General features: G+C 41.7%; 1 protein-coding gene across 1 annotated transcript in view; it reads left to right on the top strand.

Annotated features, from left to right (window-relative positions):
• Positions 1–25085, top strand: part of Faf1 (Fas associated factor 1) — a 298559-nt gene extending 273474 nt beyond the window's left edge. The window contains exons 18-19 of the mRNA XM_041652128.1: positions 1814–2029; positions 23020–25085. Coding sequence (XP_041508062.1) covers positions 1814–2029; positions 23020–23103 — 300 coding nt within the window. The 3' untranslated portion in view covers positions 23104–25085. The remainder of the gene's footprint in view (positions 1–1813; positions 2030–23019) is intronic.
• Positions 25086–25500: the final 415 nt, after the last annotated feature.

Raw genomic sequence — 25500 nt, 5'->3', positions numbered from 1 at the left:
CTTTATTTTATCACAAACCTAAAATAATGCAAATAAAGAAAACCCCTATATTTATTGAGCAAACTAAATGAAGTTCAACAGTGCTGTTTACAATGACTGTTTGAGTTTAAGTGTCCTTTATGTCATTGTTTTAAAACAGTGTTTGCTTACACAAGTCCTTTGGATTTAGTATATTTGAGACTGGGCTACTGCTGTATTTTTGTTCTTTTTGCCAATGAAACTGTTGGTTATTTAGAAGCAGGGCAGTAGTGAACTTATCTATTATTTCTTCATTGTTTTCCACATTGGTCCACTAGTGTGGGATATCTGAGGTTTGCTTTCATTGTGTAGAAAGGCCATGGAGACTGCTTACATTGAAGAGCAGATACAGTCTGCTCAATGACTAAACTAATGGGCTACTGTTGTCTGTTCTTCTAGTATAATCCCTGAGTTCAGACAGTAATGTAACATCTGTTGCTTCACAGGGAAATGTCAAAAGAAAGCAAGCTGGCAGGTGGGTAAAGAGAAAGCAGGAAACACTGAATTATGTTCTGATTTGATGTAAAAGGAATAATTGTAACATCAGTAGTAGCAACTGTCCTCAATTGTTTACAGTGTTAGGTTCAACCTGAGACACTTGTTACCAGCTAAGTGCTGGCTAGGTAGCTGCACTAAGCATCTTTAAATACAACTGTGTTTTATACAAGGACTTTGTAAGGAAAATGTAACTTTGGGAATCAAACTCAGTCAGTGTGCATGGTAGGCAGGTGCTTGACCACTAAGCTATGATACCCTTGGCCCTGACGATTTTTCTTATACGTGTAGTCAGAAAGGCTATTACTTATATTTCCTTCTCTGTCTGTCATAATAGGAAGCCTGCATTCCTGATGATGTTATAGCCTTTTTAATATATTTCTTTTGTTAGGTGGCACATGTGGAAGTCAAAGGACAGCACACAGAAGTCAGTGCTTTCCTTCCACCATGTAGGTTCCAGGGATCGAACTCAGGTCACCAAACTTGGGCAGCAAGTGCCTTTCCCTATTGAGTCATCTCATTCGCTCAGAATAATGGTTTTTAAAATTAGGTCTTGGAAGTCAGGATAGAGACAGCCTTTGAAGACCAGGAGCATGTGGGAAAAGGACATAGTTCTAAGATACTTGATCGGTGCAAGTTTTATAGCTATATCAATGCTCTGAATATTTACCAAGTTACACACAATGCTTAGGCAGTTTTACTTATGTATGCTACTTTAATAAAATACATAAGCAGTTTCACATACATTGCTAAACAAAAATATAAAGCTTAATATATTAATAACACCTGTTCACATATTGTAAATAAAATAAAATGCATGCTTTTCTAAAGACATGCATAAAATTAATAGAGATTATCTAGGGTGAAGAAGTTCTTGAAAATAGTACTAGCTACATAAGATTGTGAATGTACTTAATGCCACTGATGTATACACTTAAAAACAATTTAAATAAGGGCAGGCCAGATGGCTCAGCAGGTAAAGGTGCATGCCACCAAACTTTATAACCTGAGCTCAATCCCCCAGAACCTACATACTGAAGGGAGAGGACCAGTTCCTGCAAGTTGTTGTTTGGTATCCACATACATACAGTGGTACTCAGACACCCACGTATACATGCATAACATACAAAATAAATATATAAGTCTTGTTTTTAAAAAGTTGAAATGTTTTAATAAAATGATTTAAGCACTCACATATCATAATTAGTTTTCAGTTTTATTTTTTTCTACTTTCTCCCTCACCCAGTCTCCATAATTCTATCTATGCCCTGTTTTAACACTCAATTTTTAATCTACTTAGGCCATCCGACTCTCCTTAGAACAAGCCCTGCCTCCAGAGCCAAAGGAAGAAAATGCTGAGCCTGTTAGCAAGTTGCGAATCCGAACCCCCAGTGGCGAGTTCCTGGAGCGGCGTTTCCTGGCCAGCAGTAAGCTCCAGATTGTCTTTGATTTCGTGGCTTCCAAAGGATTTCCATGGGACGAATTCAAGTTACTGAGCACCTTTCCTAGGAGAGATGTAAGTTCCCTTCCTATCTCAAAGAGTGCTTTCAGCTCACAGGGGCCAGAAGGAGGCTGTGAAAAGCCAAATGATAAAGGCTACTCACTGTAAAATACCCGAAGTCTTTCTTGGTTCTATACAGTTCCCTCCTCAGCCTGTGGAGCGTGGGTTTCCTAGGCCAGCAGATGTATCTAGAGACCTATATTTAAAAAAAAAAAAAAAAAAAAAAAAAAAAAGATGCTAGATCTTTCTTCTGTTGCTTTTTAGGTGTATACTTATCCTAACAGGCTATCCTAAAGTCTCATTTATATATCTCAGGGTATGACTATGAATTGTGCTTAATAGATTCATTATTAGAACAGGATCAACACAAGTACAGGTTCACTAAGAATGCATTATGTTAAGCAAAGATTACTTTATTATTTGATAGTCTTACCAGCCTTGAGGACGGTCATCTGTAGTCATAGTATGTCTGTATTATAGCAAAATACTTAATAATATTATTTTATTCTGGGGCAAAGTAATTAATTAGGTTCACTGATGATTAAGTGGTTATGAACAGAAGATGTTGTCTATCGTCTCCATGGAGGGAACTGACAAACTGTGTATTTATTCCTTTCCTATATACCATATTATTTAACAATATAAATTAATATCAGATTTTTAGATTGTGAAAAATAATATCAAAACAACTTGAAAATATTGAAACTATAGACAAAGTAAAGCTACTGGATTTTATGGAAATATATAGAGGTGCATACTTTTAGCAGTTGTGATTGAATTAAGATAAATATATACTAGCAATGTACTATGAATGCTAACAGAAAAGGTAGCTGCATTTTTAGAGGTGTAAGCCCAGCTAGATACTAACTAAATGGTCCTCTTCAACACTACAATAAAATAAACTGAACTCTACGCTAAAGTAAACTACCCTATTATACTGTAGGCCCCTTGGAGAAGTTAAAAATTCTTAACAGTCTAGCCCCTTACTTTAGTTCCAACCTTACTTCCATCAGCAGGAGATGGGAGATTGCTCACTATTCAATAAAGGCACGGACACCCTTGTGCTGCTGTGCTTCATATACTCTTAACGTCTCCTATTTGAACTCACGTTTTAATGCCGAGCTCTGTGGAGCCCTCCCTTTCCTTGCAAGCTATGTGTCATTACAGCTTGTGCACTCTTTCCTCGATAGCACTTGCCTTGTTGTTTGATAATGACTAGAGACAGTCATATCCCATCCACATCCCTCGCAGCTACAGCTCTTACCACAGTGCCTCATCTGTGAACTTCAGTAACTGTTGTCAAATATAGGTAGCCTCAGACTCTCCTAAGTCCCTCGTTCCTTAGTGACAAAGGCTATTCCAATTCAGAACAGATGCCCTAGGCCCACCCAGATTCCAATCCTAAACCCAGAAAGCCCAGGACCCTAGGCCGCCTAGAGTCATAGATGATCTGAGAGTTAATGGCACTTCATCCCTCTCTGAATGCTCTTTCAAGTCGAATGACTAGTGTTTTTACAAAGCTGCTCTGTAATAGCCATCTGTGTCTGCAAGGATTAGGATCTAATTTGTAAAAGTCATCTTAAATTACAGCCAAACTAAAGACTGTTAAAAAGCACATCTTAAGTCCTTGCCTCTTTAATAACAAATAATGTGAGACTTAACTATAGGAGTCTTATTGTGTCTTGAGCCCTTTCTCCACAAAGCAGAGGCTGATTTCTCACCAGAGGATCTATTAAATGCTCTTCTGCGCCTTGTCTCCCCCCACAATGAAAACATTACTCCATATTAAGATTTCCCAGCTGTCCAAGTATTTGCTGAATGTCTGCCGGCTATTATACTTCTGAACTGAGCACTGTGGGATAACCAAAGTAGCAGCAGGCATCAGGCCTTCCCCAGTACAGCCGGTTGTCAAAATGGTTTCATAATGGGTTCTGTTTGCGTTTTTGTTAGTGAAAGTCACTAGGAAAAAGGAAATATTTCCTTCCAGAGCTTGAGTCAGTGCCGCAGACTTCACTGTCCCATTTGCCCTGTGAATATGAGTCCTAAAAGGTGAGTAATGGCACTGAGCCTAGTTCCCATCTGAATCTGTAGTGGCCCAGATGCAGGTCTTTGCTAGAAAACTCTGTCACTCATGCTGCTTGGTGTAAGGTTATCAGTATCACTCTCCCTTCCTTTCCTCTGCCACTTCCTATGCTCTTGCTCTTTCTTCCTTTCCCGCTCTCACCTTTCAGTTCCTACTTTACATCTGGCATCTCCTTCCCTTTCCTTCTATTCTTTCTATTCTTTCTTGTTACTTTATCCCACATCTCTTGCTTTCTCTGGTCTTCTTCTATTGTCAGCTCTTAATCACATTACTTGGAAGAATTCTACCTACAAATGGTAGGTTTGTTTCTATCTTTACAGTGACTAGAAGGTTCTAGGAAAAGACTGTGGGAAATTGCAAGCAAACTCCAGCACCTCTGTCCAACTTGCGCGCGCTCTCTCTCTCTCTCTTTCTCTCTCTCTTTCTCTCTCTCTTTCTCTCTCTCTCTCTCTCTCTCTCTCTCTTAGATGAGGCTGCCCCTGAACTCACAGATCCACCTGTCTCTGCCTCCCGGGAGCTGTGATTAAAGGTGTGCATTATCACTGCCCACCACTTGCTTTCTCAAAATTAGAACAAGTTTCCATATAAATTTAAATAGTTTTTGTTTGTGATTAATAAATCAGAGTAGCCTCCACTCTACAAAATAGAATGTGAGAATCCACTGAGCAGTAACAGGACTGTGGGTTCCATAAATTGGAAATGAGGAAACAGGATAATCAGGAGAGAGAGTGTGGAAAATGCTTGACTGTGTTACTTTTTGTCGGTGTTAAAGCAGAGAGCACATCCCTTATCCTGACTCAGTTAGACTGGGATTCAGGGAAAGCATCTATTTAGTGATCTGTTTGTTTCCTTAAAAGTTTAGTTTGATTATGGATCATGGAACATGGGTGACTCCCCTTCAGTTTGTTGTACCCTGTAGGAGCTTAGTCACTTAGTGAGCAAGAACACATGGATCCCTGGGCTTCTTGTGCCAGCCTAGCCTACTGGGCAAACTCCAGGCCAGTGACAGGGCTCGTTTCAGAAGACAAGGTAGATAGTTCCTGAGGCACTGTGCTGGCTTTGTCAACTCGATACATCTGGAGTCATCTAGAAAAGGGGAACATCAGGTGAGGAACTGCCTCCATCAGATTGGCCTCTAGACAAGCGGGTGGGGAATTTTCTTAATTAATGGTTGATGTGTGGCAGACAATGAGGATAGTATCAGCTCTGGACAAGTGGTCCTGGGTTGTGAAGGAAAGCAGTCTAAGTAGAGAAGGGGAGCAAGCAACAGTCCTCCCTAGCTTCCGCTTCAGTTCCTGCCTTTGAATTCCTGCCCTGGCTTGCCTTCATTACAGACTGTAGGCTGTCAAGTGAAGTAAACCCATTCCTCCCCAAGTTACTTTTGGTCCTGGTCTTCATGACAGCAACAGAGAATCAGAGTAGGAGCCAGCGTTGCCTTGTGGCCCACACATACACAACACACACATATGCACGCACAAAAACAAAAATCCGGAAAACAGAAAAGTTTGAAGGTAGTGTTTCAAGATGTGTTTTAAGACTGTAAAAACCTGTACTTCTTTATCCATCCGCTGAGTCCTAGACAATTAGTTCTTTTCTGCTTGGTTCTTACTCTTACCACTTTCACACACCTCAGTTTCTTCAGTGCAGGTCTGGAAAGTCTCATCCACGCCAGTGGTGTAATCTTCAAGTTACTATAAACCTGCATTTGCTAGTTTCCGTCACATGTAGCATCTTATTGTGATACCTGAAATGTTCACTGATAATATTTCAGATTTTTTGGCACTTCTTTCAACTTTTAGAACACAGTAATAACATGTATGTAAATATGCCATCTTTGATTAAATATTATCACTGTTTCTTGACAGTGTTTTCCATAAAATTAACATTTTAAGAATCTGGAAAATACCAGACTAGACCTTCATATATAATAAGTATATAAATATAGACCATCTTATTAAGGAAATGCTATAGTTTTGGGGGCTTTTTGGCTATTAAATGTTTTTTAGTTGCTGAAAGTGCTATTAAAAATGCTGCCTCATTTGGTTACCTCAAATTAAACCTAGCCAAAACTTATAGTTCCTATCCTCTCCAAAGCCTACACCTTTTGTATACTTCCTTGTGTCATTACACCTTAGCTTCATTTCCTGTTGTCATTTAAGACCAAAATCATACCGTCATCCCTGATCTCCCTTTCTCTCAGTTCTCCAAACCACTCAGAAGTGTTGATTTAGCCTTCAGCATCTAATTTTTATTGCCTTCACAATTATCATTCATGCCCTTACTTCCAGGCAGCTACTTTACTGCTAACAGAGAACATGTCCCTCAAATTAGCTACCTAAAATGAAGTGGGGATAACTGGTGTTTATGTTTCCTTGCTTGTTATATAAACATGCGGGACCTGTATATGTATACTCGTGTGGACATTAAGTGACAGTTTTCTGGGGTTGATTCTTTCCTTCCACCTTGTCAGTTCTGAGGATCAAACTAAGTCATGAGACTTGCCCAAAAGCACCCTTACCCACTGAGCCATCTCAGCGGCCATCCACCCTCACCCACTGAGCCATCTCAGCGGCCGTCCACCCTCACCCACTGAGCCATCTCAGCGGCCGTCCACCCTCACCCACTGAGCCATCTCAGCGGCCATCCACCCTAACCCACTGGGCCATCTCAGCGGCCGTCCACCCTCACCCACCAAGCCATCTCAGCAGCCCTCCACCTTATTTTTAAGGCAGGGTCTCTATTGAACCTGGTGCTCGACACTGAGTCTAGACTGTCTAGCCTGCAAGTACTCCAGGGCTTGTCCTCTCTTTAAACTGCCCTTTCTGTGATTACAAGATGCTCAGGGCCTTGTACTTGTCTAACAAAGTTTACCCCACTGAAACACTGGGCCTGCTTGTTGGGGTTTCTCTCCTGCCTGGTTCCCGCAGTCGTTATGTCCAAAAGAAAATCACACAGAGGTTTATATTAATGATTAACTGATTGGCCCATTAGCTCAGGCTTTTTACTAACTCTTATAACTTATATTAACCCATTATTCTTAGCTATGTTAGCCACATGGCTCAGTACCTTTTTCACCGGGGCAGGTCACATCCTGCTTCTTCAGTGTCTGGACAGGACTGCAGAAAGAACTTCCTTCTTCCCAGAATACTCCTGTTCTCCTTGCCTCGCCTCTACTTCCTGTCTGGTTGTCCTGCCTATACTTCCTGCCTGGCTACTGATCAGTCAGTGTTTATTTAAAACATAATTGACAGAATACAGAAATGTCCCACACCACTTCCCCCTCTTTTTTTTTTAAACAAAGGAAAATATCCGTAGTCCATTTTTTGGAAATGTGGGCATAGTATTCCAGGCTACTTCCTGCTGGTAGAGGGGGCTAATAATCTTATGGAGAAACTAAAGAAAATTTTGAATTATGATCAAGTCCTGACTGGAGTATCCTGTGAGCCTTGATCATCTCAGGCAGCAGCTTTGAATCTGTTCTGTATATAGAACTCAGACATCCAGGCAATCTGTTCCTACCAGAGATTTCTCAGGTGGTCTTCCTTGATCAAACCTGATTTTTCTTAACTCAGAATGAATCCACAGCCTCCCATTTCCTGTGGAAACAAAAGCAAAATCTCTTCTCCAAAGTAACATATTTTTTGACTTCAATTTTGAAGTCACGGTATTTTCAAAATACCTATCTTAGATTAATTCAGCAGCATTTATAAGCAAATATCTTTTAGCAGCTGTTGCTCCTTCCTCAGCATTCAAACAATTCAAAGAGAGCATAATAATATACAGTATTCAGATTCTCTATGTGTTTTTCATCTTTATGTGGCTTTATTTTAATCTCTATTTCTTATATTTTTACTTTTACTTTTTGATACAGGTTCTCTGTATATCTTTGGCTGTCCTGGAACTTCCTCTGTAGACCAGGCTGTCTTTGAACTCACAGAGATCTACCTGCCACTGCCTCCCAAGCTTTGTGATTAAAAGCGTGTACCACCAGGCTGGGCTTGAACTCACAAAAATCTACCTGCCTTTGCCTCCCAAGTGCTGGGATTAAAGGCATGCACCACTTTGCCTTTAAACACATGCACGCACACACACACACACACACACACACACAGTTCAGAGGTATTATAGACTGAATCAAGGCCCTGGATTCAAATGGACCTGGCCTTAATGTTTGGATCATTTCTTCACTGAGAGATCTAAAACAGGGTATTTAGTTTCTTGGTAAGATGAGAGAATCTAGCTCCTTCAGGGCATTATGAGAATTGAAAACATATGTAAAGTTTCGTATGGGCACGCATGTAGCAGTTAACCCAGGAAGTGTCTGGTCGTGGTTGCTGGCACAACAGCAACACCAATTGTTCCTCTCCTCAGCTTCATTCTCCCTTACGTGAACAAAGAGGTTTTGTACAATATTAACTATTTTCAAATGACCATCTTTTAAATAAAAATACCAGAGTATGCTTTACATGCCTAATAACCAACGATCAAAAATGGTGTTCAAGTACAAGTATCTAGAATTTGATGTCTTCTGTTTTACCAGGTTAGCAGGATTTCTCGTGGTTAAAAACATTTCCTAAACTGTTTTATTTCCTGTCATGACAGACAGACTCGTTTCTTTATAGATATTTTTGCTTATGTCTGAGTACTATGGGGACTGCTCTGTGTAAGCTTGCTCTTAATATTAGCTGTGTTGATGACCGACCCCCCACATCCACCACAGTGCCTACATAGGCCTCCCAGAGATCAAGAACTCAATGAGTTAGTCAGTGTTTGGTCATTACTCCTAGAATATGGGATTACATTGCCCCAAGTCTCTTCTAATCACATCTTCTTTTTTTCTTTGTAATTCTGGAGATTGAACTCAGGGCCTCAAGCACACTGGGTAAGTGGATCTGAGGCCCTGAGAGCTGTATCCCAGCCCTCCTGACCACTTCTTCATCAACCATGTGATCCTTAGCCTTGACTTATATATTAGACAAGACAATGGGAGGTAGGGGACTACAAAGATGGCAGAGTAAAGAACAGGCAGCAGAACCCGAGGAAGATGGTGGGAGTTGGAGACTATTATGTCAGATTGAGAGAAGGACGGAAAGAAGCAGTTGTCAGAGGTGGTTCTGAAGTTCTTTCTGAATGACCAGGAAAGCAGTGCTCCTTGGGCTCTCCCAGAACAGGTGGAGAGGCAAGTTCCCTGTAGCTGTGTTGAGTCTGAGGGGCAGGAAGTCTAGGTGGTTTTCTCAGCAGATTATAAGGAGATTTAAATGTGAGACCAGACCAGCATCAGAAAGTACCCCAGGCAGTGGCCAGAGCAGACTGAAGCTGATGAGGCCAAAGAGACAATATTGGTAATAATTACAAGACTAGAGTACCTGCCCAAACCACAGCTCTGCCATTGAGTAGCTTTTTAATCTTGGATTCATTAATTTAGGTAGCTCACAGTCCCCTCATCTGTAAAGTCATGCTAATAAAATATCTAAGTCACTTGACTGTTACGAAAGTAAAGCAAAATGTTTTAAAGACCGTACACAGAATAAACACTTACCGTGCCTACACTGCCGTGATAAAGAATCTTACCAACAAACAGATGCATTGAGGGCATGAGTCAGTGGTATATGAGAAAAGTCCTCAGTGTGTACATCTGACCAACCAAAGAATGTGCAAAGGGATCTTAAAAATGAGTGTCAGGTAAAGATAATGATTTCAGGAGAGCTGGGTAGAGTGCGAGCCTTGGAAAATCTGCTTTTGTTTCTTCAAACTTATTTAAAATACAATGACTTGGAATGACAGAGGATGATAGCCAATAAATGTAACTCTGTCCTGTGTGCTTGTTATATGCCATGAGCTTCAATTTATCAGTTATCTAAAAAATGTTGCATTTATTTTATAGATTAAAAATACAGAAACTTAAAGATTTCTCTGGGTTGCACAATACTAGCACCTGTATTTGATTCTTACATCCATATCCTCTGCTCATGCTGTGCTAGCATGTTGGTGTATTTAAACCCTTCCAAAGTTGTTTACTCTGCCTTTGAACTTAATTTTTCAAGGTGTTTGTAAAGCACTGTAGCATTCAAATTTACTGTTATTCAGAAATAAATAAAATTTGAAGGCTGAACATGTAATTCAGTCTGGCTCTTCAGCCATGAATAAAAGAATCACTAGTTCTGTGCTCAGTTTACAAGGGTCTCTGCAGGTATGCCTAGCTCACTTAAAGTATTGTGATAACGCCACTGTAAACACAAACAACTGCTAACATATGTATGCTCAGATTAACCTTTTTTAGATACTCACTGTAATTTTCAAATTCGGGGTTGGAGTTCCAGAGTACATTAGCACATGCGCTTAACATGCCAGTCCTCAGGCCTCACTGCAGCTCTAGGCCCAGCCTCAAAGAACTTTACCAAAGCCACACCCTGCTCTTCACCCAACATCTGGACCTCACATCTTTGGGTTTAATGTCTGGAGTCTCAAACCTGAACACTGTTTTGCTGTTTCCTAGTTTATTTCAATTTTGTAGTTGGCCTTCTGTGAGGCTTTGTGTGAACAGACCTTCATACAGCTCTTCTGTGAGGCCTTGTGTGAACAGACCTTTATACAGGCCGTTTAGACTGTGAAAAGCTACAAAAGGCCCTTCTAGTTGAAAAACTGAGACACAGAGAAAGCCTAGAGCTAAGACACTAAAGGCAGAAATGGTTAGATCAAGTTTATAATCAATTACAAAATCAAGGATATGGTTTTTAAGCAAAAAAAGATACATATAAAAGTTGAAGTTACTTGGAATTATATCTAATTAACCATTGTTCTCTAGCAAGGTACCTGACACATATGAAAAATAATAACTGGCTTAGTGTATATAAATATCTAAGAAGAATGGATAATTAGATTGTAGCAAATAGCTATACATATTGTACTAGAAGGAGGAGGATAAACATGGTGACGCTCTAGGACAGTGGCATTCATCTTCCTTGTATTCCCTAGGGGCCATCTTCTTGTGGTAACTCTTACCCCGTGAGCTTTAATGGGCTCTGAACTCCAATGGGCCTTTTTCATGTCTATATGTTGCTCTAGGCATTGCTTAAAGGCAGAGATAGTGTCTTGTTTATTGCTGTCAAGTTTCTTAAATGTCATAAACACCAAAGAAATACTTGTTTAGCTGGGCAGTGTTGGCACATGCCTTTAATCCCAACACTCAGGACGCACCCAGAGCTCTTACACAGAAAAACCCTGTCTTGAAAAGCCAAAAATGAATACTTGTTTAGTTAATAAAATGGGTGAAAATAAAGTGTTTGTACATCTACTGTAATTGTTTGGTTTTGTACTTTCCTAGTACCACACAAATTCATGAATTTATCATGCCATCATGGTTTGAGGTTAGACATATTAGGGACTATAATATAGTAGCATTTACCCTCACTTATTCTTCCCTCTCTTCACCCTCTTGGTGTATAACCATGAAAGTATACCTTGTAGGCCTGAAGAGAAGAGCATGGTGTATTTGGAACTCAGATGCCAGAAGTGAGCCATCCAGTGAAAGCTTTCGAGTGTCTTAACCGGCAATTGTCTTCCTCTCATTCTGCCCTCTCTAGTAGAATCCTAGTGTGCACTCTGGAAAGAGGAATAAGCCAGGAGCAGGCATCTCAAGACTAAATGTTTATTTTTGCAGCCACTTGTCTGACCCCAAGCTAGCATGTACTTTCTCTGGGTTAGATTTTCCTCTTCTGAAATGCGGATTTAAATATTTTCTTTCTTAATCTTCTTTAGACTCTGATACTGTCTGATTCTATGATTATATTACCTAGATATTAATGCTATTTAGCCCATTAGCAGCCATCTTCTGCAAAGTGTAACAAAACCACTGACTTCCTGGTCTTCACAGCCTTAAGATCATCTTCTGTCTTTCTATATGAGAATATTTTACCCCTGGCAGTTTATAGAGACTTAAGTTTCTATTTGCTGTAGCTGGAGGCTCCTATAAGCTGAGGCTTTGACCGTGTTTCACATTTATTTATCTGCGCCAGAGCTTAGGATCAGGTAGCAGCTAAGTCATTTAAGGTTATTCAAATGCATTGAAAGTGTTGCTTAATAATTCAGAACCAGTTTTCTCTGTTTAGAGTGTTAAGATTTTTTAAATCCTCCTAATTAGCCAATTCCAACAGTTTAAACAGAGAAGGGGAAAGCTGTCCCTTCGAAAAGGGCAACTGCTACAAACTTCCTGTGAGCTCTCCTATATCTGGGTGCTAGGATGTCTGAGGCTAGAACAGAGTGTCCGAGCAAAGGGCCCTGATGGAGTCAGCACCTGACGATGTCCCTGCCGAGCTCTGCCTACTAGGCTGAGAGGTGAGGAGAGCTAGGTGCAGGAGTGCAGCTTCCGGGGTCCATGTCTTTGGATTGGGGTGACCGTGTGCAGAGTGGAGAAACTCATGCAGTCACTCTGTAGGCCAGTCTTTCTGCAGCATTTCTGGAACTGAAACCATTTCTAGCAGTAAACTAGGCCCTGGGAATAGAAAGTCAATAAAAAGTTCAGATATGCCCTGAGAATTCAGCTTAACTGGAGTCATAAACATTTGTAAAATGACTTGAGAGCCACAACACAACTCACTATGCTACAGATCTGCGCTCCATTCTTCAGATTCCCTCACCTCGTTAAACAATAAGAGGTGAATGCGACATGAACAAAGAGCAGTGTTGGTGCTGCCAGGACCTACATTCCAGAACAGATCCTAACCTTGCGTCTGCAGCTGTCCAGAGACCTTACAGGTCAGCAAATGGGACATGGAGTAGATAATGAGGGAAACCACAGTGAATGTATCGTTTGCTGGGTCTCAGGCCTGTGACCTGATCAATGATACTGGAAGCCAGGTGTGATTAGCTCTGTTCTGGGAAGAGGAAGGGGGATTTAGGCTCTGTCAGAGGCCCAGTTTTGTAGGGGAAGTAGCATTTAAGCTGAGCTTGAAGGATACAAAGGTTAGAATGTTTGAAATGAGACAGGAAAGACAACCTAGGTAGAGGAAACAACATAGCCCAAGGTTCTGGATAGGAAAACCTAGTGCATGTTTGTTCAATAACAAACAACTCTAATTGACTAGAGTATAGGTCTGTGAGGAAATAATATTTGAAGATCAGAATAATAAAAAAAAATGTTGGTACAAAGATACCACTGCCCTTGTATGGGTCTAGATACCATTTATTAATGTGTGTTTTGTCATATACTCTGAAATGTTGGCATGAGCTTGCTTTCTGTTTCTTAGCACTGTAATAGTCTCAGGGTTGGTGCCTGTTGTGCATGCTAGTTTATTAACAGCATATAATGCACGAGGTACATTAAGTTGTTCTGTCTTCTCTACAAGATAGTTGTGTGGAGTGCCGGGAAAGCAAACTGTGGTGGTGCTCACAGTAGTTTTATAACATGGGACAATGTCAGCATCCTTTCTTAGCAAGATGGAAGCTCAGAGGTAGAAAAGACTTGGCCGAGGTCTCACAGGCCCTCTCTTCCTAGATACTTTGATTCCTCATCGTAGTGCTGTAGTCCAGGAATTTGGGGAGTCTCTCATACAAGTTTGGTGTTGCACAGGCCTTCTGGACCAGCCTTCAGAGAATGTTCCTTCTCTGTTCATGGCTCTTGCTGTCCAGTTTCATAAGCTTTTGGGCAGATGAAGTGTAATATCAAAATAGCTCAGAGAAAGCCTTGGTAACATTTAAGATATTGAACGTGCTGCATCTGGTAACTAGAAATTTTAATGATCTCCTGCTGTTTTGGTAATTGGATAAGTAAATACATCAGAATAAATCACACCAGCAAGTCTTTTGTATGTCGTTAGGGACTCAACTCTTTTAACTCCTGTTCAAAGCTCCAGCTCTTGAACAGTGCTTGCGTGCAGAACTAGGAGCACATTGGCTTGTATAGCCCTACTTGAGTATTAAAATGCATTCAAAACATTCCCTCTCTCCCAAGCCACTCTGCTGCTGAAGAGGCTTTGAGCATACCACTAAATGGCCTCTCTGCAACCAGAGGGAAAGTACTTTTCTAAAGTTTATGCTACCTAGAAATTTATATTCTTCATGTTCTATCTCCAAACTGCCTTCTCATCTATGCCTACAATCAAAGGCCCCAAGAACCTTGTCAGTAACACCATCACCCATTCACAAATTGGGAGCAGAAAGAGATTGCCCTATTATATTAAGACATCCTTTAGGACCTGTAAGTACAAGAGAGGTAGGGTGGGACTTTTTGTGCAGCTCTCTTCTGTGTGGAAATGTGAGAGAGAGAGCCCGAGAGACATGGATATTTGAAAGATTGCTGGGTAATGCTGACCTGCTTACAGCTGAGAAACGTGAGGTTCGTCTCATACGAAATTAGCACTTGTGCAAAAGATGCAGTGCCAGGATTAATAGTCTACTTGTTTCTTAATCCATGCCTAGTGGTGAAGTTCTGGGGTAAACAATGATCAAGAAGATTTCACAGACTTTTAAGCCAAGTTCACAGTTCTCAACCTAACCAGTCGGCTGTTATCTTTCCCGTTTCTCAGTGCTCTGCCACAGTTCGTGTGTGGTCCAGTCTCCTTGACACAGACATCTTAGAGACCTGTTGTAAAGACCTGGCTGTCTGGTGTGGTGTTGGTCTCTGAGAAGAGGCCTGTCCCCTAGATCAGTGTTTCCCTACCTCCTTCAAACCTCTACATACATCACACCGAGGTAACCTTGCTGCCCTGAGCCTTCTGGAGCTCCCGGTGGAGGCAGAGACTAGCATTTACCACACTCTAAGCTGGGCATGAGCTGGATGTGCCTCTGAAGCTGATCTGTGCTGCATTTTGATTACTGTGCTATCAGATCTTCATCTGTGAATTTATCTATGTAGTTTATGCTTCAGTAGACCACAGCTTATAAACTGCTCTGTAAAGCAGGACTGTGTTTATTTGACATTGTGCCTTCAGGGGCCCATGATGAACTAATCTTAGGAACTGACTTCTCAGAGAGAGGATACATGACTATTCTCCCTCTTAGATTTTTTACATTTTCTTTATTTTTTTTTTGTTATTTGGGTTTTTTTTTTTATGCTTGCTCTGTATACTTGGAATTTCTCCTGCTTGTAAAGAACATCTTTTCCTCTTACCCTACCCTTGCTAGTATCCCCCTTTCTTACCTCTGGACTTTTCCATTAACATTGTCACTTAATAGTGTAGTGACCAAAGCTACCACTAGGAATACAAAGGCAAGGGAAGGTGACCAAGGCATCCCTAATAAGATGCCAAGTTTTGAGGACATTTTAACACTAAAAAACATACTAGTTTTACCCCATCTATAAGAATACTTAAAGAATTACAATAATCACTTAATTAGATAATAAGGAGGTAATTAGCATAGTATGTGGCACTTAGAAAATGCCAAGTAAAGAGGACTGCCTTTCATGCATAGGCTGTGGGCTCAGTGTCCCGGGTAAGGGAGAGAAGGAAGCTGAAGAGGGATAAGCAGGCTAGATGTGGTGTAAAGCAGGAGTATACTCAGTTGTAGCTGCTCAAAATGTTGGAATGGGAGGGTCACTTGAGCCCAGAAGTTCACAACCAGTTTAGGCAATATCTCACCTCCACAAAAAAAAAGTAAACAAATGTTAACTTTTGTGAATGGCAATCATTACTATGTCATGAGATGATATCTCCTAACATAAAGAAGGCACAGACTCCGTTTCCATATGACACTATCAGTGATGGCTACTTTTATCCCTACAATAACCCTTTCACCAAGCAGAGAAGGATACTGGAACCACAAGCTGATTTGGCTGACACTGTGTTTGAGCCTAAATGTTTGGATCTCCAAAGCTCAACTGCAGTACCATTGATTTCCTATTAATCACTGACCCCTACATTTTTTAAAATAAAAGCCTAAAAAAGAAAGGTGTCTTGTGTAAAGTTACACTTTGAGAACCAGGGATGGACTCATCAATATTTATGCCCTTTACCCTCTGGCAAGATTTGATGGCATACAGCCTCTGTGGGGTTTACAGAAGAGTCCATACACTGAGGTTACTGAGGGCTCAAAACAAGGAAGAACACTCAGAAGTAGGTAGCCTGAAACTCAGTAATTCAACTTTCCTAATATGCAACCTTTTTATACGGTTTCTTGTGTTGTGGTGACCCCAACCATAAAATTACTTCTTAACTGCAATTTTGCTGCTGTTATGAATCATAATGTAAACATCTGATATGCAGGATGGTGTTAGGCGACCCCTGTGGATGGGTCGTTCAACCCCAAAGGTGACAAGACCCACAGGTTGAGCACCACTGATGTACCTGAAAGTGCAAACGCCCTTAAACTTGGAAGTTTATTGTGGTCTATCTGTGTCACATGGAATGGCCGTTTTTCTCACTGCTAGGAGGGGAGGAAGGGTTGGATAACGCACTGGTGCTAATTCTCCATGTTGACATGATTGTCTATCAGTTCGGTAAAGGTTTGCTCCTGGAGTTCTGGCTCTCTCTGCTCAAAGGGCTGCCAATGCGCAGCCTAGAAAATGGAAGTTGTTGCTCATCAGAGACAAGCAGGCAAACATTAGAGCCATCTGACAGTGTATCACTCTTCCTTGAAGATGCTATGATTTTATTTTCTAAAGTGCACTTTTTATCTTAAAATAGGAAATATGTTTGAAAAACGTTATTATTTTCCATTCCTGCTCATTGGACCCAAAGGCTATAACTCAAAGAGTGAGAAAGAACTCTTGTCATCTAGGGACTTTGGAAAGTTCTAAGGAACAGCACAGAAGGCTAGGGTTTAAGTTGATGCTCCCTGGCAGCTCTGCTATGTAAGATATTAGATCCATACTTTCCTGTATTTGATGCCAAACTAAAAGCAAACCTAAGTTTAAAAAAAAAAATCAAGTAAAACAGAGACTGATCATATTACCTGTGTGAATGAGCTGTTTATGTCAATTCCTCACGAACTGTAAAGTACCTTGCAAGTATCCTTGATGCTCTTTTTAGTATTAAGCTCCCCTTTGAATAGTGTCTAGTAGTAACATTATGTTTACAGTGTCGTGTCTTTACTACAGTTGAGAGACATGGTGGTGCAGCTATGAAAAAAATCTGTAATGGCCCATGTCCCATCTGTGCTAACATAAACATTTTACAAAGCCAGTTTGCTAAACTGTCGTGTTAATGAGAAAATATGCCCATTCAGGTTTCCCAAGTACAATGAAGGAAATGTCAGGATGGTTGACTTCTCTCTTCTAACTATAAAGACAAACTGCCTCTTCTCCAAGAACACTCCTCCTCCCCCAAGGAATCCCAACATGTTCGTTCTCTGTTGATTTAGAGAGTCAATAATTCAGTAAAGTCCCAGGTAAATGGCAAAAGACAGACCTAGATTGGGTTTTTGTATTCGTATTTTATAAACATTTCAGGATTTTTTTAGTGACCTCTGACCTTCTGCCATTCTTAAAGTGAAGGTCTTGTATCCTGGAAGCTTGAATTGAAGGAAACTCTTCCAACTTCTTTCTCCATATGGATACTCTCAGGAACATCTCTAGCCATGGAATCTAGTAACTGGGTAGATTCCAAAGCTAGATCGCCTTGATTCACTCTCTTACTCTGCCCTTAATAGTTTTTATACTTTAGACAAACTACCTAATCTGCTGTGTGACTCAATTTCCTCATAAAATGGGAATAATCATTTTGCCCATATTGGAGAGCTATTATAAAAATATTTTTATAGATGCAAAGTATGTCAAAGATTGCCTGTTTTGAAATAAATGTTCAGAAAATTGTTAGCTGGTACCATCCCCAGCAAATATGCCTGTATTTAGATGCCTCCAAGTGCAGCAGACTTCCCTCTCCCCAAGTCAGCCTGTTCATAAGTTGGTTTGCCAGAGCATTTTGATCGTAGTGAGCTTTGGAATCGGACAGACCTGACTCTGAAACCATAGTCTCTACATCAGTGGGCAAGGTAGCCTTGGTGTACTTATCTCTAAGATGGCTCTAGTACTAATTTCACTAGGCCATCTTCAGCACTAGTTAAGAGATGACATAAATGCAGGCTGCCTGAACCCAACTCATGGGAGATGCTCACTAAGTGATACCTGCTATTATGATAATGACTGTGAGGACAAGAAGATAAATTTCTGAAGGTGGAAGAAGAAAAGCAACAAAATTAGGAGAAAGAACCATTATTAGCTGTGTTAGTTCCTGCTGCTTCCCTTAAGAGTTCTCTCTCCCATGATCTTTACCTCCACCATCTTGGCTCTCTTCTGCTTGCCAGTCTTGAGAATTTCGGGCCGGAAGAGCACAGCTCTGCCCCGCAGCAGCAGCTCCACTTCCGTGGACCCTCTGTCCACAGTTCTCTTGTCCTCTGCTGTTTCTCAGGAGACCCCCCCTGACGTAATCCATGCCCTTCCCCCTGAGTTCCCCTCGTTCTCTCTCGCTTACAAACTACAATGGATGCAAAGTTTTCCGTCTTTGTCCTGAATTTGAGAGAGTGGAGGGAACATGGAGAGGTCGGAGGGTAGAAATGATGTAGATACAGTGCTCGTGTGTGGAATTCTCAAAAATAGAAACACACACCTAAGGAAAATGAGTTTATTAGGAGTGGATCCCCCTAAACAGTAGGGTTGTAGGGCTATTCTTATAGAGTCCATTGTGAGTTTTGATATATGCATACATCATAATAATCAAATTAGGGTTCTTAGCATACCCATCACCCCGTCAATATTTCCTTATAATGAGATCTTTTAAAATCTCTCTTCTGTATCACGTACTTGAGTCAGTGATCATGGGGAATCCAGGTGGTGCTCACTAGAAGCTTCCTCCCTGCTGGTGGCTTTCAGAGCACTGGTGAGTACTGTGCACTCAGCTGGAAGAGAAAAGTAACCATCAGTCTCACCTAGTAGTAAACCCCACAATCTGCATTAACAGCCCATCTGGCAAGGTGTGCCTACTGGTGCAGTAGTGCCACAAATGTTCTGGCAGTCCCCCGAGTCTCGGGGATCTATGAGGGAGATGGTGGATGACTCGGAAGACTCAGTGCTCTCTGGATACAACAGTGCAGATGCACATATAAACTCACAGTGATCGTGACAGTGTGCACAGGACTGGAGCCAAATCGAGACAGACAAAATCCCAGCATGGAGGAGGGGAGACAGGCACCAAGTCCTACTCCTTCTGACTGCTGGCATTGGGTTGCTGCTGGTTTTCTTTAATGGGGTGACACCTGATGCATGGAGCACACTCCACAGCAGTGCCGTGCAGGAGTAGTCAGCCCCACAAGCTGGACTAGGGGAGTTGAACGGAATGAGAGGGAAACGGTGAGAGTCTGGGAAAAGTTAAGGAAGAAGATCATATGATCAAAATACATCTTGTGACATGCTCAAAGAATTAATAAAAACAGTATTTTAAAAAGCCAAATGTGAAAAATGTCTCTTCTGATTATTTAGAACTAAATAATGCATTATTGTTAACTATAGTTATACTACTGGGCAGTAAAACACCAAAAGGCTATTTTTATTTTTAAAATTTTAATTCAGGAACAGCAGGGTTTAACTTAATCTCTTTTTTGTTTTCTTGAGACAGGTTTTCTCTGTGTAGCAGCCCTAGCTGTCCTGGAACTAGCTTTGTAGACCAGGCTGGCCTCAAACTCACAGAGATCCACCTGCCTCTGCCTTCCAAGTGCTGGGATTAAAGGCGTGCACCACCACCGCCACCCTGCACTTAATTTAATCTCTTAGTCTTATGTTTTCATTTGTAAAATAGAAATAACACTAGTTAAAAGACTAGCATTTAGAGCAAATGATATTTTAAAAACTTCGTATGGTTTACAATGTATTCTTCTTTATCATGCTATCTGTATACTCATTAACACCAACTCAAGAGTATTGCTGAGTTCAGGCACTCACACACAGGGTAGATTGGGTGGCAACTGCAGTATTAAAAGCATGATGCCAGGTGTGGTGGCACAACCCTTAATCTCAGCACTTGGGCTCTGGAGAGATGGCTTAGTGGTTAAGAGCACTGGTTGCTCTTCCAGGGAACCCTAGTTCACTTCCCAGCACCCACATGGCAATTCACAACTGTCTGTAACTCCAGTTCTGTGGGATCTGGACTCTGTCGGCACTGCAAACACATGTTGCACAGACATACATGTAGGCGAAGCTCCCATCTGCACAAAATAAATGAATAGATTGATAGAGAGAGAGAGTGGCTCTGAATACAAATGTAATTCCTGGCTTACTAGCTGTGTGGCCTTGAGCAAAATCTCAGCCTTTCTAAACGTGTTTCCTGGCCTGCCAAATAGAAATAACAGTATCTAGCTCAAGAGCCGTTATAAGGATTAAATGAGTTAATGTATTTGATGTATAATGAAAAATTATAAGCTGTTGGCTATTATTGTTGTCAACAGTTACACTACTATTGTAATAATCTGTATTACAAAGCAAATGGATTAAAAAAGAAAAATTAATAAAAGACTAGATAGTAAAAACACATTAAGCATAAATAAATGAAATAAGCTTCAAAATGGGGTGATCTGGAAGGCCTCTTATGGGACTTCTGAGAGGGTATGCCTCAACAGAGCTGTGTTTACTTCAAACCAGCCCACTATCTGTAGGCCTCCCTGAAGCTCGAGATCTCCAGAACTGAAGGAATTACCTAAGGAAAAGGGCAACATTCTTTCCGGGCTATGGGGCAGAAACAAAGACAACCAGAACAACTTAGAAGGAGTTTAGGACTGCTAGCCAAGAAACACCTCAGCCAATGGTGTCTGTGCCATCTCCTGGGCACTTACTGGCTAGATGGTCCCAGAGGCATCACTAGCATTATTTCACCTGACTACCACACTCCCTACCAAGGAGCAACTGACTCCCCTATCAGAGAGGTCGTGTAGGTAGAGTGTAGCTTTGCTTCTCTCTTTGTGATCACGGCACTGTGGACAGACTCCTGGCCATAAGGCCTTAAACAAATGACAACAACATTGAAACTCAGTTGTCTCACTCTGCAGGTGGTTGTAATATGGACTAATTGAGAAATATGTTTGAAGTCCCTGGCTCATAATTGATGTCCAAGAAATGTTTCTTTCTGCCTTTCTCAGACCCCAATCCCCACACATCGAATAACTAGAGAAAATCATTTAGTATTTCTTGGACACTGTGTTATCAGTGACAACTGTAATTTTAACTAAGAGTTTATGAATCTCTTACCTTGCATGTCTACCACCCCAGTAGGGTGCCACATAGGCCTGATGCTCCAGCCTTCCAGCCTGTTTTGCCTGCCAATACGTCTTCCTGCCTGCTCTCACAGCTCTGGCACTAGTATGATTTTGGTGTCTCACAATAAGCATCATATTTACAAGCCACAAATAACAAAGTAGAAGATGCCGGAAGAGCTCTGGCATGTTAATTAAGAACAATAGCAGAAGCAGCTGGACAGAAAATGCCAGAGTCTGAAGCAGAGGCAGCATAGCTGTTTGTTGACAGAAGTCAGTGCAGTATTGTGCGTTAATTGGGGAAGTAGGCAAACATTTGCCAGCAGCCTGCCCTCCCAGTGCATTGGAAGGCAGACAGCAAGCTAGGCTCTCCCTTCCACCTTGCCTGCCCATCTGCCCAGCACCCAAGAGATACTAGTAGGGCAAGATTCACCCTGGGTTCCTTATGAGCAGAAAGAATTCTAGGGTTAGATGTGTGTCTTTAATGACCCTCCTGAGCATACCAAGTTAAGTCTCCTGGATACGATGAGGTCAGTGTTTCCCCGTTACCTTACCAGTCTGTCTTTGACACTCAGGGGCTCCCCTTCCTGCTGGAAGAGGAAAGCAGAGTCATCACATTATGTGTGGCTTGAGTTGAACAGACAAATTGTCTGCCTGGGGTATTTGCCCAAGGCCCCAAAGCTCATGCAAATAGCAGAGCAGCAGCTTCAGGTTAGCTAGAGATTACCTAACCACTGCACACTCAGAGCAGCCCATTGCCCACATGTCCATCTCCCTTTATAGTTGTTCTCGTACGTAGCATGCTTTGTTGATCTGCTCTATGCCAGACATTGTGCTAATTATGTTTTTTCCCATTTAATTTTGATCAGTCTGACAAGAGCCACAAAGACGATAGCCAACACCACTGTGATTTAAACTGCAGTCTTCCTGTTTTCAAAGCCTTTATGCTTTCCACTAACCTTGCATTTTTCAGCCTTGCGGAACTCATGATCCCTTTTGATAAATGTGTTTCTTTCTCTTAGGTTTTTAAAGCCTTCACCTGCCATCTCTGCCATGGCTTAGGGAGGGCAGAGATCTAATAAAAATTTTGTTTATGTTCAGTAGTTGGGGTGTTTTTGGTTTTGGTTTTTTGAAGCAAGGTTTCTCTGTGGTGAAAACTCAGAGATTCACCTGCCTCTGCCTCCTGAGTGCTGGGATTAAAGGCATGCACCACCACTGCCCAGCATGTTTTTAATTTCCAAAATATAGCCATATTATGTGGTTGCCTCATTTTTCCAAATTAGAGATCCTCTTAATGAGGAGATTGTGCTGTGCCTAGGGAGCTCCCCGGGATAATGGCATCCTCTCTGGATACAGTAGAATGGCCAGTCTGTAGTTTGCTACCTGGAATATTAGTGGAAGTGCCTGGCCCTTGTCCCTCCAAAGGTTTAGTTGCTGTCCCAGCCAGCAGAGCAGGCCTCCATGCTAGCAGCAGTTCACCAAGTCCAGGTCTCAGGCTTGCCATTCCTCTGTTTAACCAGCTGAATGTATCCAGTATCAAGACTATGCAGTAGCCTTGTGGTTAGTACTAACTCCTCTTCTAGATGGGACTGTAGAATATGATTTTTCGGAGAGCCCTGGAAGAACCCCACCACCGCACAGAATTGTTGTGATCCAGTAAGACACTGCACATGCTCATGCCAATGTGTGGAATGCTGAAAGTCAGAGTGCTTGCTCCAGATTACTGAATGTGTGTTCTCTTTCTTTCCAGGTAACTCAGCTAGACCCCAATAAGTCATTATTGGAGGTAAAGTTGTTCCCTCAAGAAACCCTTTTCCTTGAAGCAAAAGAGTAAACATGACTCAGCGGTGGAACCGGCCACTTCTGACAAGCCAGTGGCACACGTCAAGAGATGGGCTCCTCGCCAACCCACCCACATGCTCGTCTCAATTCAATGTCACACTTCTGCCTCTTGCAAGATTGCTGGAAAAAAGTAATAAACATAGCTACTTAAAATTTCCCATCCATGAGTATATGTTCCCCAGCCCTCACGATGGAGCACTACTACAACTCCATTGCCCTCCCCTGATTGATACCTGCTCTTCACCCTTATTTAACACCCTTGTTTACTGTTGAGTGCCAGTGAGCCCTGGTAGAACCTCTCCAGTTCCTATTTTTCCCCTTCAGTGTCCAGGACAGTTCTTTTTGTCCTTGACATCAGAAGCTGTGTGTTTGATATGTGTCATTGGGCCAGGGCTCAGACCTCTGCTTTTTTATGTCCATAACTGGATTTTAAGTTTATCACCTAATTTTAAAAAGCAGAGAGAAAAACGTCAAGTAGGACATTCTTGGCCTGGAAGTTAGACATTTTGGGGTAGAGAAGTATGTAGTATAAATGACTCCTTTATAAATGACATGTGAGATGTTGTTGGAGGACTGATTTGACATATATGCAGGGTGTTTATATACTACTGCCATGGGCGCCTTAGTCCATCTTGGAGGAATTCTTTTGTTTCATTGCAGCTTGGGGAACTAGTCGAGTACACGGTACGTTGAGGTAGTGTGCAGAGTGCCAGGACTAAGTCTTGCTACTGGCCAGCTGTGGGAAGCTGTTATCCGGCTTGCAGAGAGGCATTTAGAACTTCCCAGGCACCCGCCACCAAGTTGCTGGGCCATCAGTGTACACCGCACTCAGTTCTGCTTCTCCCCTTCTACTACTTAGACATCTGGGACCTTGTCACTTGGTGGGGTGTTTGTTTCCTCTGCCTCAGCCTCCCAAGTGCTAGGATTACCCCACTATACCTGGCCGTCACTTGATGTTTTAAACACCTCCTCTATTGCCAGAAGCTGATCAGCTGCCCTGTGGGCTCTCCTGCAATAACGGACCTGCTCTATAATTTTAGTTTCTGAATGTTTTAATATTAGATATTGAATTTATATCCCAAATAAAAGGGATCTCATTCTTTGGCTAAAAATTCAGACGTCATATATTTAAGAGAACAAATTTGGAGGCTTAGCCTAAAATTCATGTGTTGCCTGAATTGATATGTAGTAATCTGGGGTTTGATTTGTAGATGTGGACTTTGTTAATCTATGGGTTTGGGGTTTGGGGTAGTTCATAAGAATATTTATATCTTCACAGCCAATTAATTTCCTTTTAGTCTTGAAATGTTCTCTGTGGCTGTTTTTGTGTCATCTCTGGTCTTTATCTTTAGAGTTGACTTCCCAGTTTGGTTATTTTGTAAGTGTGTTAGGTGTATTTCCCTGGTTCCACTATGAGGTTCTGAGAAGACTTAACCAAAGCTGAAGATAATTCTGGTCACTTTTCCCTCTACTCAAAAAATATCGGCCAGAAAATTCACCTGTTTTCCTCTGATGCTCGACCAAGAACGTCAAAACTCTTCTAAGTGATGTTGCTAATCCTCTTCATCTATCAGCTGACTGAAGAGAAGGGAGCGCACTGTCAGGGGAGTTCCACCTGAGCACTTCCTCTCCAGCTCTGCTCCTTCCTTCCTATCAAGTGGCACCACAAGATGTCATTTCCGAAACTGCAGCTGTACTAGGGCACAGCTCTTCTTTGTCCAGCTAGACCTTGTTCTGTAGCTGCTGGGAGAAGCCACAACCCTGAACTCAAGCCATACTCAGAAACAGCAGCCAGGGTATGGGCAAGGGTTGAGCAAGGTCTCTGAACTCACTCTTATGTTTAACCTGTTCCATCTGATCTGGATTTGACTTCATTATATGGTTCCCTGCCATTCCCGTTTACTTCTGTATACCAACATATAGACTTTACTCTGAAACCAATTTCATAAATTTATTAAATGTGACTTGAATGTGTGTGAAGTTGAGAAACCCTTTTTCAGTCCTACCTTGGAAAGCTGTCTAACTGGCTCAGCCTCCTGTTAGTGTTCACTCCAGAGAGCATTTGGTTCTCTCTCATAAGCACAGCACTAAAGTGACTTGCTACCGCCACAAGATCAACAGTGTCTTTTATGGTCTTCTTACTCTTAGACTTCCTTGAGCTCCCAGCCTCCAGGCCCCGAGTGAGGCCAGCAGTATATTCCCTCCATATTCTTGGTCTGCTGCTTACAGTTGCCCCCGTCTAGGTCACTGCCCCGTGTTCTTGGAGCACCACTTGTCTTTGAAGAATTGGTTTAAAGGGTTGCGGAAGCAATGTCAGTTTGCTGTTGCCTTTTAATAGTTGCAGGTTCTTTGGAAGGCTTCTAGTTTAGAAGGCCACTGTGATCTGACC

The sequence above is a fragment of the Microtus oregoni genome, unplaced genomic scaffold (genome assembly GCF_018167655.1).
Source record: "Microtus oregoni isolate MIOR12 unplaced genomic scaffold, Mior012 000005F_ref0000423, whole genome shotgun sequence".
NCBI classification, from domain to species: domain Eukaryota; kingdom Metazoa; phylum Chordata; class Mammalia; order Rodentia; family Cricetidae; genus Microtus; species Microtus oregoni.
Note: the sequence above shows the minus strand (reverse complement) of the source record. Positions and strands in the feature narration are given on the sequence as shown.